At 35.0% G+C, this 18,353-nt stretch overlaps 2 protein-coding genes across 5 annotated transcripts in view; one reads left to right on the forward strand and one right to left on the reverse strand.

Moving 5' to 3' along the window:
• The window catches only part of LOC120773051, a 124,871-nt gene extending 117,514 nt beyond the window's left edge, over positions 1 to 7,357 (reverse strand). For 2 of the 3 annotated variants that reach the window (XM_040102017.1, XM_040102007.1), the window contains exon 1: positions 6,594 to 7,357. The gene's annotated coding sequence lies outside the window, so the exon portion shown is untranslated. The remainder of the gene's footprint in view (positions 1 to 6,593) is intronic. The other variant, XM_040101986.1, reaches the window with a different exon arrangement.
• A 921-nt stretch (positions 7,358 to 8,278) lies between these two features.
• The window catches only part of LOC120775635 (nuclear protein localization protein 4 homolog), a 68,956-nt gene continuing 58,881 nt past the window's right edge, over positions 8,279 to 18,353 (forward strand). The window contains exons 1-7 of one of the 2 annotated variants that reach the window (XM_040105900.1): positions 8,279 to 8,501; positions 10,362 to 10,505; positions 10,569 to 10,658; positions 10,946 to 11,112; positions 11,188 to 11,716; positions 11,787 to 11,985; positions 12,046 to 12,206. In XM_040105900.1, the coding sequence (XP_039961834.1) occupies positions 8,472 to 8,501; positions 10,362 to 10,505; positions 10,569 to 10,658; positions 10,946 to 11,112; positions 11,188 to 11,716; positions 11,787 to 11,985; positions 12,046 to 12,206 (1,320 nt within the window). In that variant the 5' untranslated portion in view covers positions 8,279 to 8,471. Of the gene's footprint in view, positions 8,502 to 9,683; positions 9,948 to 10,361; positions 10,506 to 10,568; positions 10,659 to 10,945; positions 11,113 to 11,187; positions 11,717 to 11,786; positions 11,986 to 12,045; positions 12,207 to 18,353 lie in introns of those variants that run through there. The other variant, XM_040105893.1, reaches the window with a different exon arrangement.

Raw genomic sequence — 18,353 nt, forward strand, 5'->3', positions numbered from 1 at the left:
TGGCTTAAGCCGTCTCCGAACGGTTGATGGATATTGTTAGAAACATTTTTTCGTTACTGTTGACTTCGCACATATATACATACGTTAGACAGCAATATATTTAGTTACCTAAGCTTTCGGATCGAATACGTAAATAATACCACAGAATAATAATACCCCAAACAGGGTATATTAAGTTTGCCACGAAGTTTGTAACCCCGAAAAGAAAACGTCGGAAGCTCTCTAAAAATATATAAAAAAAATCACCTGAGTCGATTTAGCCATGCCCATCTGTCTGTACGTTTATTAGTTCCCTTAGTTTGTAAGATATCGATCTGAAATTTTTGCACATGACTTTTCGCCTCAAGAAGCTGCTCATATTTCGGAACCTCCAATATCGGAACACTAAGCATGAATATAATTTGTCAAACAAGCCCGTTCTTGCGTGCTGTGCCGTCAAAAAAAAACAGCTGATTTTGTCAAAAAAGCTTAGAATCAATTAGCGTTGCCCAAATGGTGCCAGAAGCTGATAACGACGACTTTTCCAATTATTTTCAGCACACCACCAAATTTCTCTTTAACGCGAAGTATCTGTCGAACTTTCGAAAGCAGAGCTGTGATTCGTATTTACGCGCTTGCTTGCCACGCAAATCGATTCTTTCAACTTTCAAAAGCTTGCAATTAACAATTGTAATATCCGTTCAGACACACGTACCTATGTACTTATGTATTGGTATTAGCAGTACAGTTAGATGGTAGAAAACAGAATTCGTCTAATTAAAAACTACTGCGAAACTTTTACGTTCCAGCCAAGTGAAGAATCTGTGCTAAATCACCAAAACCATAATAGTGAATTGTAAACGCACACATACACCTCTATATATGTACATATGAATGTATGATATGTAAGTATGTGTGTGTTGTTGCAGTTGTAAACGCTTTTTCTTTCAAATCAATTTCAAATGAAATGGTGCTAATATTTCTTTGGAGAATAACAAAAGCAAGAATAAAATACTAAAAAGCAGAAAACAACAACGTTTCCAGCCAACTGATTGACTAACTTGACTGGCTGGTTGACTGAATGTCTGCCTTGCTTCAATAAGTGCTCGACTAAGTGATTTAGGCTACCAGTTACTTTTGCCGTTTTCTTCAATTTCGAGCCAAAGTAGTTTGTAACTATTTTTCTTTTCATTTTCTTGCATTTGAGATTTGCTGCTACCACTCATACACACTTACACACACACAAGAGTGTCATAACACAACGGTGTTTTTATCACGGCTCTTTTCACTTCTACTTCCATTCCATTTCCATTTCTCTTGTTAAATGTGGCCAACTAAAAGTTATTGCCTCGTTTAGGAGAAATGCTACACAAATGCCGTTGCTGACACGACAGCTGCTTCGGCCCAATGGGTGTATAACGAAGTGTCTGAAACGGCGTAAGGGATTTCGAAATAGATTATAAAATCTTTGCAAAGGAAAGCAAAATTTGTGAATAACGTTTAACGGGGACTAAAATTAGAATATGAAAGTATACATAGCTGTACCGATATCGTTTGGGATCCAGGAGAGGATCTCGAAACAGCATAATTACCAAAATGGCATGCCTATATACATATGTATGGTACATACACATTCATGTGGTATGTACACTTCAGTTGCGGCACCTCTTATGAACACTGCGGAACCCTTTAGTATTATATATTTTAAGTTTTCTACTCCCTTTTAGCCGCGTATTTTCCACTTACCATTTATTTGTATTTGAGTGTTTGCATTATTCGCCGAGGAACGCATTGTTTTCTTTCACATGATATGGCGCAGTTGTGGGAAAATCATGAAGATCCCTCGAAAGTCTTATCTTCATACAATGAAAACCAATTTTGCGAAGGGAAAATACAAGCAATACAAAAACAACGATTTCAAAATGTCAGAGAGCCAAAGCATGGGAACTGAAAAAGCGCAATTTTCTTTTTTCACACTTCGAATAAGCAAAAACATTTTAAATATTTTCAATTGCAACTCAGCTGTGAAGCTCTAACCCTTGTGGATTCACTCTTAATCTGGAAAATAAACCAGTTTTTAAACAAATAGACACTTGGCAATACAGGAGATAACAAAATTACATCTGAATACTTTGGATTATATAAGGAACCCAATTGCGAGATTTTATTAGAGAACCTGCAGAGTATTATAGGAATCTACGAATTTAGAGATACCTAGCTGTATATGGTTAAAAAGGAGGACGATTCGGCCTTTATCGGTTTTGCGATTCACCTCGACAAATTCCATTAAATACGAAATAAATTACACTACTCAACAAATCTGAAGGAAAAGTTTGCGACTGCTGTGGTAAGGGGTATTTGGTGCTCTCATTACCAGTTTGAGTTCAAAATGTTCATCATGTACATTTACTAGTAAATGGTGGAGGTTTGACCTCCACACCCCTTGACCACAATACAAAAATTCTACCTTTTAGAGAAATTTTTACGATCATTTTCGGTTTGGCAATTCAAACAGCAACACAACAACAACAAGAACACAACGAAAACAATTCAACTGTAAACTAGTGTTTTCATTTAACCGCATAAATAATTAATTTTCAGTTAAACATTCCATTTCACAATTCAGAAGACGTAAATATTTCATAGTTACGGTACAAATGTCAAATACTCGACTGACAGCTGTCAAATATGTAAGATATGAAAACATTTTATGACGTCTATAGGAGTCAAAAACAAGAGTAATTTAACTTTTGAAAGATTTGCAATTGAAGGCCATATTTTATACAAAACTGAGCGCGAATTTATTGGAAATAAAAACTCCTGAGTAACTTGGGAGAGAATTAATATTGCTTACAGAAAATAAATAACAGTTAATTACTCAAAATAGCGCTGCCACCCAAACAAGTGCTTCGAATTCCTAAATAAGAAAAGCAAAGAAAAACTAAGATTTTAAATTAACAGCTAATTTACAACAAAATTTAAATATAGTAATATGCGAGTACCCACACAGGCACACACATATGTATGTATGTAGCTTATGATGGAAAAATAAAAAATGAAACAAAACCACAACCACACGATCAAACATAAAAAAGCAACACAAACGAAAAAATACATGAACAAAAAATAAGTTGAAATACTAGAAAAATAATTTGGCAACATAATGGGGCAGCTAGAGAGTCATTCAACAGCGCTGGCGCACCCAGCTGCGCGTTGGCAGAAAAGCCAGTCAATGGCGCGGACGAGAGATTTGTTGCCCCAACGCGGCTGGCAGCAAACGCTGCAACAACAGGACATAAGCACAGCAACAAATCACGCGAATGCTGAAAAACGAAAGTTCAAATTTGGGCAAAACAACAACAAACCGCAAACAAGTCGCAACAGCAGTGCAGTGTTTGTGGTTGTTGTTGTTCTGATATTTAATGCCGCCGGTTCGGCAAACCATTTTGCTGTGTCACTGACATTATTTTCGCTGCTGCTGCAGCGATCGGGTCTATGAAATCGCATGCGACATTTTTAATGCAACTTTTGTTGTTGCTGCTTGCGAACATGCCACAACCACAACAACTTTACAATGATGGATTTGTGTGCCTTTTCGCTTGTTGGCAGTAATCATTTAAACTAGTGGACTTAGCTGCGCTGCGACGACTTAACCAACGACATGTCTGTGGCAGCAACCGTTTCTGCAACAAATGTCCTTACACATACATACATACTACATGTACCAGCAGTTCAATTATGGTACTAGCCACTTTTTACCCAACATACTCTCTTCAGAAGCTGTGAGAATAGTTGCTGTTGCAGGAATAAAAAATTATGTTGTACACATTTAAGCCCGGAAATATTGTCCGGAGCCAATTAGAAGTCTGTAAGGCTACCTGATTGGTTCTGACATGCTGGATTTTAGGGATAGGGATAGAGGATCTCATACAATATTTCCATACATATTTAACCGGAACAGCCCCGGAATTTTATCAGGCCAAGGCAGAATTCTGCCGCTACAACAACAACAACAACAAGAGATGTGGTCTTCATTGAAGGCCAATTTCGGTTTCAATGGTTAGGGTTTTCTTGCCTATCTTTAAGATGAAAGCACCTCACGTCTTATGAGTTCAACCACCTGTCATTATAGAAAATATGTGTGTACCCCTCTACAAATTCCATCTATTTTCCATGTCGTACTCTTAAATTGTTTACCTCATACATTCGTACATATCTTTATATAAATGTTGTTCGTCTTTTATTTGTACTATGCCATATTATTCGTCTTTGCCAATGCCGGCGTGCCATCATTATCCATTAATTTCTGATTCGGCTTATCTACCTGTTCTGAAGTCAGCTTCTTTGCTTTTGCTTTGCTCATCTTCTTCTCAACTTTTCACTGCTTCTAAGTCGTTTGGAAGCATGGAAGTACATAAATAGACGCTTTCTGTATATGTTTACAAAGTTTGCTGCCGCATGTTGTCTGGTCTGTTGTTTGTATGTTTATACAGTTTTAGATGCCACAGCATCCGTCCATCCATCAACACTACAAATAATTCTTTTATCTTCCAGTCTCTCACACACTCTCTCTCATCATCTTCATTCGAACGAACTCTCATTGCAAACTTTTGATCGTTTTCTTTAATGTAGAAGTGCATTCTGATTTCTACAACGCGCTTGTCTTTTTTGAGAAAACATTTAAAATCTTTGTAAGAAACAATTAATAATGATGAGAACAGGATTTGAACCATTGGCTCTCCCTCATTCCTACCTTCATCATTACGATGTAATTATCATGACTGATTCTGCGGCATGATCAGTGATATCCAGTAAATACGACTCTGTTGTGGATGGTGAATAGTAGAAAAAAATTGTTAAACTACACTTGAACTTCTCTAACTCGAATCACCATGAATCACAAAAAATTTCGAGTTAGAGAGACTTCGAGTTATGGAAAGGAATTTGTATGACATTTGACTTCTATTGCCAATTCAAGAGTTCGAGTTATGGAGAACTTCGAGTTATAGAAGTTTGGGATATGGAAGTTCAACTGTATTTCATTTACCATTTCTACATATGTACATTGTTCTCATTACTGTTGCTAAATATTCATTACTTTTTAATCGATTACACTAAATTGCTGATTACTTTTACATTACACAGTAACAGCCTTAGAAGAACACTAATCTAATCTTGTAAAAGGAAAACAAGCAAGTAAATGCTGACTTTCGAGTGGTTTGTTTTCTAATTAGCCGAAGCTTTTCAAATACGAGTGTATAAATTACGGTTTAATATATGCAAATACATGTTTACATTGATTGACTAAATAACAGTTTCACAATCGTTAAAATATTTGCTCTAAAAATTTAGTAAAAACCAAAACACTGGTCAACAGTCTATTATTTATTTCTGTTAGAAGCTGTTTATTGCTAATTTTGTGGTGGTGAAGCCGAAAATGATAGTAAAAATTTCCTAAAAAATACAAATGTTAATTACTTTAAGCAAATTCGAAATAATTACAGAAAAATGTAGGATTTTTTGTAGTCAAGGAGTGTAATGGTCGAATCACCATCATGACAGAAATAGCTGTAATTAGGACACCACCTCAAATATCCACAGACCTCATTCGCTGCACATCAGTCGCAACTTTTACATTCCCATTTACATTTACATATAATTATATTTAATTTTTGAATAAATTTTCATTTCGCTATTTTCATCACATTACTTATCGTTTAATATTAAATTGATTTTAACTCATGCTTCGTAATTATTTATAAAATATTTTTGATGAATTTCTTATTCTCAATTATTCAAATCATTCTAAAAATGAAAAAAAATTCTTCTACGCGAATTCAGTGTGTTTTGGCGCGTCACAAGAGCGGAAATCCATATTTTTTATGAATTTTATAAATGTGAATATGTATGTACATATGTATGTAACTCCAAAAGTTGTGCGCTGCCAGCACGCACCCAAATACAAATAGAAACCATTTTTGCGTTCTATGCACACTTGGCGCAGCATATAAGGTAGATAAATATATAACACACGTTGCCTGTTTGGCTATTTGGCTATATTTACATACTTACATACGCATGTACATAGGTATGTTTGTCTGTTCGTGCGCCAGTGCTGGCCAAAACGAAATGGTAGCACTGCTTAGCGTACTGCCGACTGAATGACTGTTTGATGGACAAGCTGCGGCTGGCTGCCCAGAACACAAGCTCCCCGGCAGACTAACTAGTTAACTATCTGTTTTTATTTATATGCTCATACATATGTACATATATATGTATAAATAAATGTTCGTCCAATTGATTAGGCTCATCGAATAGGTATGCATTTATATACATGTGAAACACATAGTTGCTTATATACATATGTATATGTATATACTATCTAAGTATATAGGTTATAATTGTCAGGACACAAATTGGAGCAACATGTGAAGCAAAACCCCTAATTTTTATGTATCTTATCTTATTTCATTTCATTTTGTAGTAGTTCTGTTCCTCACTGTATAAATGTATGTATGTGTGTTGATGTAGAATATTTTGTATATATTATTAACTAAAACTTAGGAAATAGGTATATTATTTTATTTTTAAAGTCTATTTTTATTTCCAAGTACCTTTGGTGCGGTGCGTCCTCGTCTTTCTCATTTGACTCAAAACGCTGGAATCGGTGGCTAGGCGAGTTACACACTGTAAGCGGCAACGCAAACTAAGAATACCGTATAACGAGTTGTTGTTGGGAGAAAAAGGTAAGCAAAGAATTTCAAACAGGAAATTCAACACTAACACTTTGCACGTTGATTTCTTCACTATTCATAGATTTTCTAAGTAATACAATATTTTCCTATTGGCATTTTCAACATTTAACAATTTCTTTAGTATTGATACTTTAAGTGTGTACACTTTATACGTATGTATTTCAGTTTTCGAGACTTAAGCAAATGTGATTATTATTACTTTTTTAACTTAAAAATTTTTATTGTTGTAATTTTATCTCCGTTTCTACTCATTCGTCTTGCCTTGATTCTCTAGCTCTGGGTATTTATTGTATTTCGTTTTGCTTTTACACTTTCCAGGCAAAAACAAAAAGTTGCCTTGCTCAAATAAACAAATGTTAATTACTTTAAGCAAATTCTAAATATTTACAGTGAAAAGTTGCACTTCAAACGACGACGAAGTGAAAAGTAAAAAAACAAACGTATACGAAATAATCCGCGCGCACACACATCTATATACACGGTCAACATATACGCCACTCAAGTGCAATTCGTTCTCGGCGCTACGCCCACAAAACAACGATTTCTGGTAATTCTTCGTTAGTCTGTACGCACACGTCCGTTAACGGCAGCAGATCTCGTAAAACTAAACTCAAATCGGAAAGAGATTGACCAAAGTCAATGTTTCTACTTGTGGCCAAATGGCTCTACTCACAGATACTACCTGCGCTGTTACCATACAGTCTGAATAAATATACACGGCAAAAGTATCTATGCCACACAGCTGGCTGCTGATGAGAGCCTCCACTGCTCAATATTCAGTCAAAACATTACTCAGTCTTGCATACAAATAGATATGTCTCTCACAGATAAGGGAAATACACATGTATACATACACACATAAATAAGGTAGTATCTCTCGTTGGGAATATATTGTATCTCACGGTTTTCCGCAGTGGCGGATATTCAACGGAGCAGCGCGTACGTTGTAGGCACTCCGCTTCAACAGGGTGGCATTGCAGCTTTATAAAAACGTTGGCCACAATGCCACCCTGAAAGTAGCAGTAGCCGCTGCCGAATGTAATAAGTGAAAATTAATATTTTAAATGAGAAATTTATTTAAAGCTTAGTTATAATTAACTAAAAAATAAAAATCTGAAATTTAAAAAATTCAGATGTTATTTATAAAAATTATAGTTGGCAACGCATTAAATTAATAGTTGAACAAATTGGTAGCACTTAATCCAGTTACAAACCCACTATTTGCAAAGCAGCAGATTATCACACCCACATTACAGGGTGGTATCAATGCTGGTAATAGTAGAAATTAAAATTACTATTGGGCACACGGAACTTTATTAAAGCAATTACTAAGAACAAGCAAATATTCAGAATTGCAAAATATATTTCATTGACAATTCGTTTAGTGTGAAGATGTTTTAAAGATTGTTCATGAAATCTATTTTCCCAGTCTCCTACATCGTAAGTAGAGTCAAGAACCCTACGATTTTATTCTAAGTTGGCAGCTCGGTGTTTTGAAGCAAATTTATTTGACAGCACGAAAATAATTGACAGTTGCCTGTGCCCGTGGTCGTGAATTTGCGATTTTTTGTAGCGCGTTTGATATATTTTATTTCTGACACAATTCGCCTTTGTCTGTCTATCTGCGGTGTTTGTAGGCTAGTTGGATTTTCCTGCTTAAAGTTTTGTCCAATATTTGAATAAGACGAGCGCATAGCCAGGTGTATTCAGTGATTCAAAAGAACATTGTGTGTGAAAATGTCAAACTCAAGCGTTGGCGATAAAATTGTAAGTTTCTTGTTTGTTTGGTAAGCTTTTTGTTTTCTTATTGTGCTGGTCTTGCATTGTATTGCACTGTTTTGGTCATGGCCAACCGTTGTAAATGAAAGGATTCTTTGGCCAAAGATATGCTATGGCCGGTAAGAAGCTAAAGCTGCTATTCACATATACATAGGTATATGTAAAACTTAGCAAAGTTGTTTAGATCAAGTGGTGGAAAGAAACATTTTTGAATTTAAATAGTTGAAAATTCATATGCGTTAAAGGAAATTATTATTCCAAATGGACCCACCAATCATTTGATATTTTGTGCGTCTGCATTAAATGCTACCGGCAGCCGGTTAATGCCGGCAAACATCAAAAAAGTCAATAGAGAAAAGCCGGCACAACACGAATCCATCCTCAACATCATTTACACAGCTGTAAAACGCAAACAACAACAATCAAGTTACCACAAACTAATATATATGTACACAAGTCGTCAGAGGGGTAACGTAGTATGCGGCAGAACGTAACGTAAGTTACGGCAAACCAAGTAGCATTTTCGACAAATAAGAATGAAATAAGAAAATGAATTAACTATATACTCGTGTAGTTGACAAATCTGTGTAAAAATTTGTCAATCCGTTGTGTTAAGCCGATTTCGATACACGAAGCGTATCTATACCCTTGCTTCGCACAAACACTCACCCACCCACTTTTATACACTTCGGCCGTACTGTTCTCTTCCACCCACAATATACGCGTTGGTGTGTAATAATGTGTGCATATAATAAAAATATAATTTTGCTACAAATAACACGCGTCTTTGAACTTGCAGACAATTTATAGCTAATGTGACAGTTTCAAATGTTTTTGGTCCGTCATAATTACTTTTTATTCTTACTCTGCAAAATCAAATTTAAATGTAATTTATAAGTAATATGTAATTCGAGATAGATTTTAAAATAACGTAAATTTTATAAAAAAATATATCAGAGTATATTCTGTACTAAATTTTGAATTCTGCAGTGATTTCTGAACCTCCAAAAAGTTAATATAAAACTACAAGTATTTTACAATTCCGGCGTAATTAAGAGATCTAAAAAGTACATAACACCAATGCAACTTCGTATTCTAAATCCCTTGCTCTTAGCCAAATGCGGAGCACACGGCGGCAATTGCATTCAGTGTGCAGTAGCCGTTAGCAATGTCAACAAGTGCCGTCACAATAAAAAATTGTATTTTTTAAAAGTACCTGTAAGGTACTTCTGTGCGAGAAAAATTCCTCATAATTGGCTTACCTTTAATTATTCAAAAATTGTTTTGTAAAAACATTCCAAAAATTTAGAAAAAAAATTAATTTGAAATCGATTAAACATGTCGATGGTCGAATTGGAATCATTACTCTATCGCAAGCGGAATGTGGTGTATGCTTTTGTGCGTCATAAGCTAATGCTGCTCTGTAAACAGTCGGTGAGAAAAAAGTGGAAATAAAAAAATCTGCAGCTCCTCCATAACGATGACGTTTCGTTTAAAATGCAATCACTTAATACCCACGTGCTGCTTAGTTTTTTCGGAAATAGCCAATTATATAGTTGCTTAAGCGAACTTGAAAACTTGGCTAGCGTTCTAAATTTCTTTAGTAAACAAAAGAGACATTAGCAGAAGAAATTCATCAAAATAAATAGATTTCTCGTGCGGAAGTAAAAACAATTGACAAAATAAGAAAAAAGGCATAAAATAAGATATTAAAGTAAAAATTAAATGCTAAAAAGAAAAACAAATCGCTTTACATACGAACGAAGAATATTTAAATGAATTTATGGAAAATAAAGAAAGTAACGGTTCACGGAATTATTTATTAAACACATTTTTTCTTCATTCCAGTTGATACGCGTGCAGTCCGCTGAAGGCATAAAACGTATCGAGATCTCACCGAAAGCTAATTTAAAGGAGCTCTTCGAAATGGTACACCACAATCTCAAAGTTGATGGCTTCGGTCTCTTCAAGGAGCGCAATTTTCTCACAGAGGTAAGCTTTTCACTTTTAATTATGTTATTTGCCTATTAATTGAAAATTCTATGTACATTCCAGTTGCATTCTAGTCATTCGCAGAAAATTGGTTCCTGCCTTAAACATGGCGATATGTTGTATCTGAAGAAAATTGCTGGGGGATCGATTCGTGTGAGTTCCCAAATAAGATAATTTTGGCATAATTAAATTGTAAAGTCTAGTTGTGATGGAAGCTCATTTACCATTGAAAAAAATTAGTTTATAATTTTTAAGTTTTGCGGAACACTTCTTTAAAAATGTAGACCGAATAATAATTTGGTGCTTTTCGATAACTGATAAGCAATTTTTTCTAAAGCGTTATATCCTATACATCTTTATATTTGCCCCTCTCTTTGAAAATATATCCGAACATACAGCATACATAAAAAGTTATACATTTTACTTTTTCCTTCCACCAGCGTACCAGCACCACAGCCATTGATGATTTTGAGACTTCGGGCGTTAATTTGCCGACAGCAAGCAGCACCATACTATTTCAACCATCTACCGCCGTCGTAGAAGATGAAGTGGATCAAACGCTAGCCAAAATAGATGGCTTAATTGAACGTCCGCGTGATCCAAAGCTGTAAGTTGAAGTTTTAGAATGAATTTACAAAAAATACATTTCTAAATATAAAATTATTTATTCTTGCCACGTTAGTTGTCGTCACAATGCCAACGGTCGTTGTGTGCACTGCTCACCACTTGAACCGTACGATGATAATTATCTGAAGGAGCAAAAGATTAAACATTTGTCTTTTCATTCATACATACGTAAACAAAAGTCGGGCATTGATCGTGGCAAGTATGTCGCTTTCGATGATATCAATTGCCGCATAAAGCCAGGCTGTCGTGAGCATCCCCCATGGCCTAAGGGTATCTGTTCCAAATGTCAGCCATCGGCTGTCACGCTAAATCGTCAAATTTATCGACATGTTGATAATATTATGTTCGAGAATCCAACTATAGTTGAACGTTTTCTCGATTATTGGCGTACAACCGCTCATCAGAGAATGGGTTATCTTTATGGCACCTATGAGGTACATGCTGATGTACCACTTGGTATACGTGCAACTGTCGCCGCCATTTACGAGCCGCCACAGGAATCTACACGTGACTCGATTCGATTATTGGATGACGAAGCAGCTGCTGAGGTAGATGAGTTGGCGCAGGCTTTGGGTTTGAAGAAGGTGAGAAACGTAATCTTTCTTATTAACAAAACTGTTATTGAATTACAAGGTTTTTGTATTCGTTAAATAGGTTGGTTGGATTTTCACTGATCTCATTACCGATGATCCAGCTGTTGGTAGTGTCAAGCACTTACGTGGCATTGAGACTCATTTCCTCACTGCGCAGGAGTGTATCACGGCGGGCGAACTGCAAAACCGTCACCCGAACCCGTGCAAATATGGCTCTAGCGGTTACTTCGGTTCGAAATTTGTTACAGTGTGTGTAACAGGTATGTATATTGTGATCAAAATTACTGTAAATGCTTAATTGTTGTTTTATTTTGTTCCAGGCGATAGCAGCAAGCAAGTGCATACAGAGGGATATGCCGTATCAGCTCAATGTATGGCTTTGGTGCGAGACAATTGCTTAATACCCACCAAAGATGCACCCGAATTGGGATATGTACGCGAATCAACAGACAAACAATATGTTCCAGACGTTTATTATAAGGTGAGTCAAATATTTATTTCTTTTTCGACCATATTAAAATCTTAAAAAATTGTATCAAGCCAATAGCTTAAAGGTTGAAAATGTAGGACCCTATAGAAGTTCACTCATTTAACACATTGATGATTTTATCATCTTGACGCCAGTCTATATATTGCATTGTGTATTATTTATGCTAAACCACTATCTGAACTACAAATATTCCTCGACCTTAGTGGGCAGAAGCTTAAATCATTCCCGACCACACCTTCATTTGCAGTCTCCTTAAGATTCGATTTAATTATACGTACAACATATGAAGGCCACGATCAACTACAAACAGCCACTAAATCTTATACATTGATGTAAGTGTATTCCTATGGAAGGTGTTGAGTGAACTAAACCTTATCCAAAGCATAAAAATTCTCTGACGAAATCTGCTCAATTCTCTAAAACTAACGTTGTTTAAGTAAGAATAAGTTCTTCCAATTGCTATATTTATCGTTGTCACCACCTGAAAGTCTAAAGATCGTACGTCTGTAGTTGTCACGGTATTACGGAAATTGTGAATTATTGCTAAGGTAGACCCAACAGTAGACTGTTTGTTTGATAACAGAATAAACTTTTTTCCTGTGTTCCAATTGAGGTATTTTCCTTCTATACCATAGAATCTGTAAATTACGGTGTTTAAAGCCAAAGTTATTGCACTGCAGTATATTAAAGTATTGGCAAACCTCGTTTTGTTTCAAATTCTTCGAACATTTCGATATAAATAATAATCAGACTGTGCAATCCAAAAAACAATTAAGTTTAAGACTAAATCACCAAAGCTGTTTATAAAATCCCGAACACCTTTGCTGTTGTTTTAATACTCTGTGGTCTCCATATCACCAATATTGTCCGAGTTCAGTGAGGTATTTACATTATAGTTTAAATTACTTGTTCAAAAGCATTTCAAAATTTCCACCTCGTTAATATCCGATAATCTGGCATTACAAAAGACTAGTAGATCTATTAAGGCATGACAGCTAGCCAGCGTAATTGAACCAAACCTTATATCCGATAAGTTTCAAATATTTTCCGATAACTTTGGAATGATTAGACCATACTTTCAACTAATTCCCTTATCGATTCAATTTTTCGCTCGTGCCACAATTTTTGTTTTTCTATCATTTTTTATATCATTTTTCAATTTTTTTCTATTGTTCGCCTAGTTCCCGATAAATCGATTACTGTCGGATAGGTCGAGTATTTTTCGATAACTCTATTGTTTCCCGATAAATAGATATTTTTTGATAACTCGGATGTTCCTGATAATTCGATTGTTTTTCGATAAATTTATTGCCTTCCTATACACCGGTTATTTGCGGATAACTTTACATTTCCCGACAATTCGATTATTTTTCGATCATTCTTCGAAAATGCATCGGCATTTCTCCATTTCAATTTGTGTCCGATTTTATGTGCGTTACTTTTGTAATTATAAAGTGTGTACCGAGAATAAGAATCCGTTCTAAATAAATACATGTTGTTGTTGTTGCTGTAACGGTTACTAGTCTCCGTTCGGGTGGTAAGGTTCAGATAAGTTGTCATCGAGGTCATCCAACGGTAGGCCTAGGAAATGTGCTGTTTCGACGGAGTCGGACCATTAGGAGAGGGGTGTCAGCTAGTAGGGATAGCTTAGCACGTAAGAAGATGTATAGAGTCATGGGGGACTCGTTGCGTGCTGGACATATAATAGGTTGTCAAAAAAGTCTTGCGGTATTTTCGCTAGTTGGCGCTGAATAAAATTTGTGCAGTTTATGGAGCCGATACAGTTTCCATTTCCACCGCACAACGATGGTTTCAACGTTTTCGTTCTGGTGTAGAGGTGGTCGAAGATGCGCCACGCTCCGGAAAGCCTGTCGTCGAAAATTGCGATAAAATCGCTGAATTTGACAGAGCTGGGCATGAGTCATCAAAAATTCATTTCAATTTCAATAAAAAAAAAATCAATAAAAGTACCGCAAGACTTTTTTGACAACCCATTATTTGGTATGTCTTCGAAAACACCTCAGCAAAAACTGCTTGAAGAGAAGTTCATAAATACATATAATGAACATGGTACGGGGTTTGTCCGGAAAGTAATAGGACTGAGTCGAGTTAAAAAAATTTGTTGAACCAATCGTTACAATTCTTTAAAACCTTTCGAAATAGGTTCCTTCTGCGTCGATGCAGCGCTGCCAGCGCGATTTCCAAGCATTGAAGGCGTCACCGAAGGCATTCTCCGGAATAGCCTCTGTCGTCTCAACATGCTTGCCTTTCATCGGTCTTTTCAGGCAAGGAAACAAAAAAGTCCGGGGCCACATCTGGGCTGTAGGGCGGCTGAGGAATCGTTGGGAAGCCGGCCTTAGACAAGAAAGACGGTGTGAGCCGGGGCGTTGTGGTGGTGCAACTTCCAATCGGCTGCGATGTCTTGTCGGACTGATCGGCTTCTTTGATTGAGCGAAGTAGTAATTCTTCTCTCCTTAGTGTAGGCAATTGGTCTGCTGACTAAATTTAGGATAATTTCGTAAGTTTCTTCACTCAACTTTCCCACCAACTAAAAGACGTTTCGCTTCCTGCCCATTCATTCATAAACAAGACGTTTAACATAACATTTAATAACATATTTCTTTGCATACAATTTCCTTAATTTTTCGATATTTATTTTTATTAAGTAATTATATATTTTGCTGCTTGTTCACATTTAACTTATAGCGTTTAACATCGAACAATAGATTACGGCTCGTTACCGTATATTATACATTAACGCAATTTTATTATTAAATTTGGAATTCAATCGTTATTAATTCACGTTTTTTCCATCAACTAAAGTATAAATAATTTTTAAAACTAATTAATTTATATTCAAGTACGTATATTTCATCAAAGCGCTTAGTTATTGTGTTGAACTTAAATCTTAAATGAAGTAAGAGGAATTCGCAGCCTGTTATTAATTTCGAAACCCAAAAAGCTAATGCTCAAATAACGAATTATTAGATTATTTTCGTTTATGATTTTCTTTTCGTATTCTATGTTGTTTTTGCTTAAAGTTTTTCAGTAATTTTGTTTCTCTATTTTGCTTTACATATATTTCATTTCAAAATTTTATGCTATTCATTTTGTATTTTTGTTCGTTTGGCTCCGTTTTCGTTTTGTTTAACATTTTACTGCATTTGTACCAAAATATCTGCGCTCTGGGATTGTCCATTTCAAAATGTTGTAATCCGCTTTGGGTTTGCTTAAATTCAACATGAATTTCCTTTTGAAATCAAGAAATTCCTACCACACTCTGGATCCATAGTTTTCCATTCATTCAAATGCTGTTTTACTCGTAAATATATTTATTTATTTTCACAATGCTAACATTGAATATAATAGACATTTAAATACAATTAACACTGGTTTATGGTTTGCATTGGATAACTGGATATGCCTATTTTGTAATTAGATTATTTTTGACATAATTAATATTCTATAACGATTACTTTTCAATAGAGTTTATGGAAAACATTGAAAGCATTTCCAGTTCGGAGTGGCAAAGTAGGAATTGAAGTGATTAGTATTTTTTAAAAAGCGTAGGATAATTTAACAAAATGCTTCAGATTACTCGTAAGTATTATATAAAAGCATTTTTCGCTCCAAATCGTCATAACGGTTTGTACATACCCTATTCAATTACTTTTACTTTTCAACAAAAACATCAATATGTCGGTGCGGTGTGTCGAAATTTTCAGCTTTGTACTCAACTTCGTAACATTAAACTTAAAAGTATTTACAGTTAGAGCTGTTTATTTAAAAAAATTTATTTTGAAGAAACGTTGTCACTCAAAGAGTTAACGGGTGGGCTGAATTAAATCACAAAAGTACCGCTTTCGGTTTTTTTTTTACTTTATACATACTAGTTCCGCTTTCGAGTGCTACATTTTTCGTTAGTATAATTGTAGGTAATAAATCTAAGTCGTTAAAGAGAAAGTAAAACGGTTTATTCCTGTAAGTTTTCGAGTGGAAAATTTGTAATCATTATTTATACAGTTTTATGGCGGCTTTGGTGGTACTTGATTAAATGTTTCGTTTGATTTTGTTTTCATTAGATGTGTGTACACTTGATAATCCTTAAAAGCTCTCTCTCATTTTGCTGCTTGTGTGAAATGTTGTTATTGTTACAGAAATTTTGTCTTTTTAATGCACTCACTTCGATTGAGAAATTCGTATATTTGTAACTAATTGGAAGTGGTGCTGCCTCGATCAACACCAATACCAGAAAAATCGATCTTTTAATCGATAAAACCGGACCGTATTAACGCACCTTTTACGATTTCAAACCAATGTTCGCTCACTTTCTGCTGTATAAAAGTTATTTTTCCAATCAACGCTTCTACTGTCCGCCATTATTTACCCGATCGCATGCAGCAAGATCTTACTAACGAATCACTCAATGAAATTTGTATCGCTTGCTTGGAAACTTCCTACTTATTTGTTCCAAGAATAAGTTAAATTATTTGCGGAAGCGAACTTTTGTCAATCTTGTTAGGAAATTTTTGTTTTGGTTCGGAAATTTTGCTAGCCTTTCATGGCAGTTTCGCCTTTGTGACGAATCTCGTGAACACATTTTGTGTTTGCAAATGGTTTTATCTTACTATTCGTTTGACTGAACACAATTTTGTAAAGTTTATTGTTGAAATTCGCAACATTACGTTTTCGGGAGAGAGAGAGAACAAATTAACATATTAGAGGTATTCACAGTGTTCGTTTTGTTTCCTATGTGCACATCGTGGGAATAACGTTGATTTGTTTTCGTTTGGTAACAGCTTTTGGATCGGGTTGCACTTACGAATTTACTTTATGGCTTCTATTTGGTTTCCCTATGAAAGTGTTGGCAGCTTTTATGCAATAAATGTTTTTAAAGTTATTTCCATTGCTCTATGAATACCTCTTTTGGCAAGTTGTATATTTTAAATGATTTTATTTTCATCTATTGTGCTCACCGCACGCCTGTGACATGTTCGTCGCCAATATTAAGATTTTTCCTTACGAAGTACATATTTTTGTGTGTCTCCTATTTGCTTAGTTTCGAAAGGTTGCTTGTACTGTTGAACGCATAAAGCTTTTGTACACATGTCAGTATACGGTATTCCGCGCGGCCATATTTCGAGTCGATTTTTCGCTTATGTATTTTTCTTGTATATACATGTGTATGTATGTATGTGTGTGTTTTCTATGAATATGTATGAGTTAGTTCAACAAAATCGAATTTCAAACAATCTCCATATGTGTACGTTTGTTTGTTTTTGTGTGTGTGTTTGTGTTTGCATATCGCGCATAGCTTAAGTAGTAAGTCTTTATAAGTGTATAACGTACTACATACATATTTATTTGATAAAGTTTTTGTTTTTTTTTTTTTTGGTTTTTTTTTCAAACTTTTGTAGTGCTCGTTAGTAGCGTCGTTTTGCTACACACATGTGTATAAATATCGAGTTTTTCATTTTTTGAATTTGTAGACTCTTTAAAATACGCAAAGTAATATAATGTAATTCGAAAATGTAAAATTTAAGTTTTAAGTTATACATTTTTTCATATAAATAGTAATACGCAACAATTTCAATATATAGACGAAGAGTTTTTTAAATATTACTTTTTTTCTTTACCTTCGAACGCAATTTATTTTTAAACTTTTTTGTATTACATACATACACATGTTTTCGTATAAGTTTTCAGTTTTTTTCGGCATGATTATATATTTTATCTATATCTTTTGTTTTAATTTTTTTAATTTTTTTTCTTCACACATACATACATAAATAAAATCGCTATTATCTGCTTTGCTAATCTGATATTTTAATAATGTTTGCATATTCCCAATTTTTTCTTACCTAGGCGCTAAAATGGGTCATTTTGAAATTTCAATGTATTTTTCCAACTTGAAGATTTTGGACCTCAACTCGGACACTGACGCTTTGAAAATTTGCAATTTACGTTTATTATCGCACAAGTACCGAAACATTAGAGCTCCGTTACGAAATATGCACTAATCGAAATAGAGATTATGCAGACCAATAAGTCCAAATTTCCACTTAAATAACTTTATTTCGAAAAAGAGATCGAATTTGTGTATCTAAAAGCTACTTTAGTATGCTAACTCTCTTGTCG

Source organism: Bactrocera tryoni, chromosome 1, assembly GCF_016617805.1.
Source record: "Bactrocera tryoni isolate S06 chromosome 1, CSIRO_BtryS06_freeze2, whole genome shotgun sequence".
NCBI lineage: Eukaryota > Metazoa > Arthropoda > Insecta > Diptera > Tephritidae > Bactrocera > Bactrocera tryoni.